This window comes from Coturnix japonica, unplaced genomic scaffold (genome assembly GCF_001577835.2).
Source record: "Coturnix japonica isolate 7356 unplaced genomic scaffold, Coturnix japonica 2.1 chrUnrandom647, whole genome shotgun sequence".
NCBI classification, from domain to species: domain Eukaryota; kingdom Metazoa; phylum Chordata; class Aves; order Galliformes; family Phasianidae; genus Coturnix; species Coturnix japonica.
Window position 1 is genome coordinate 13,991 of NW_015440013.1, and position 1,181 is coordinate 15,171.

The 1,181-nt window shown below is 54.8% G+C and overlaps 1 protein-coding gene across 1 annotated transcript in view; it reads left to right on the plus strand.

Annotated features, from left to right (window-relative positions):
- MAPK7 (mitogen-activated protein kinase 7) overlaps positions 1-1,181 on the plus strand; it is a 24,289-nt gene that overhangs the window by 8,242 nt on the left and 14,866 nt on the right. The window contains exon 4 of the mRNA XM_015851030.2: positions 346-1,178. Coding sequence (XP_015706516.1) covers positions 346-1,178 — 833 coding nt within the window. The remainder of the gene's footprint in view (positions 1-345; positions 1,179-1,181) is intronic.

Sequence of the window (1,181 nt, forward strand, 5' to 3'; positions counted from 1 at the left end):
CCCCAGCTACGTGGTCCTGGACCTGATGGAGTCTGACCTTCACCAGATCATCCTTTCCTTCCAACCCTTATTATCCCCCGATATCCACCCCATATCCGCCCATATCCCCCCATATCCACCCCATATAACCCCATATCTCCCCCCATAACCCCGTTATCTCTTCTATCTCCCCCCAGCTACGTGGTCCTGGACCTGATGGAGTCGGACCTTCACCAGATCATCCTTTCCTCCCAACCCTTATTATCCCCCCCTATACCCCCATATCCACCCCATACACCCTCATATAACCCCATATCCCCCCATATCTCCCCCCATAACCCCGTTATCTCTTCTATCTCCCCCCAGCTACGTGGTCCTGGACCTGATGGAGTCGGACCTTCACCAGATCATCCACTCATCCCAACCTTTATCCCTGGAACACGTGCGTTATTTCCTCTACCAGCTCTTACGGGGTCTGAAATACATCCACTCCGCCAACGTCCTCCATCGGGATTTAAAACCTTCCAACCTATTGGTCAATGAGAATTGCGAGTTAAAGATCGGAGACTTCGGCATGGCCAGAGGTTTGGGTTTAGATCCGCCCCATAGCAAAGCTTTCCTCACCGAATACGTGGCCACGCGATGGTACCGAGCCCCCGAGCTCCTGTTATCCCTCCATCGTTACAGTAGGGCCATCGATATGTGGTCTGTGGGTTGTATCTTCGCCGAGATGTTGGGGAGGAGGCAACTGTTCCCGGGTAGAAATTACGTCCATCAACTCCAACTCATTATGGCTGTTTTAGGGACTCCTCCACCCGCCGTCATGGCCGCTATCGGGGCCGAAAGGGTCCGGGCTTATCTTCAAAGTCTTCCCCCTCGTCCTGCGGTTCCTTGGGAGAGTTTATATGGGGGGATCGAAGCGGAAGCTTTGGGGTTGTTAGGGAGGATGTTACGTTTCGACCCCAGGGAGAGAGTTGGGGTCGGGGAAGCTTTAAAACACCCGTTTTTGGCTAAATATCACGATCCCGACGACGAACCCGATTGCGTCCCGGCCTTCGACTTCGCCTTCGAACGAAGGGTGTTGACCAAGGAAGAGATCAAGGCGGCCATCTTGGCGGAGATCGACGACTTCCATCAGAGACGGGACGGGATCCGCAGGCACATCGCGTACGCGGGAGGACAGGCGGGAGAGATGGGGGGCA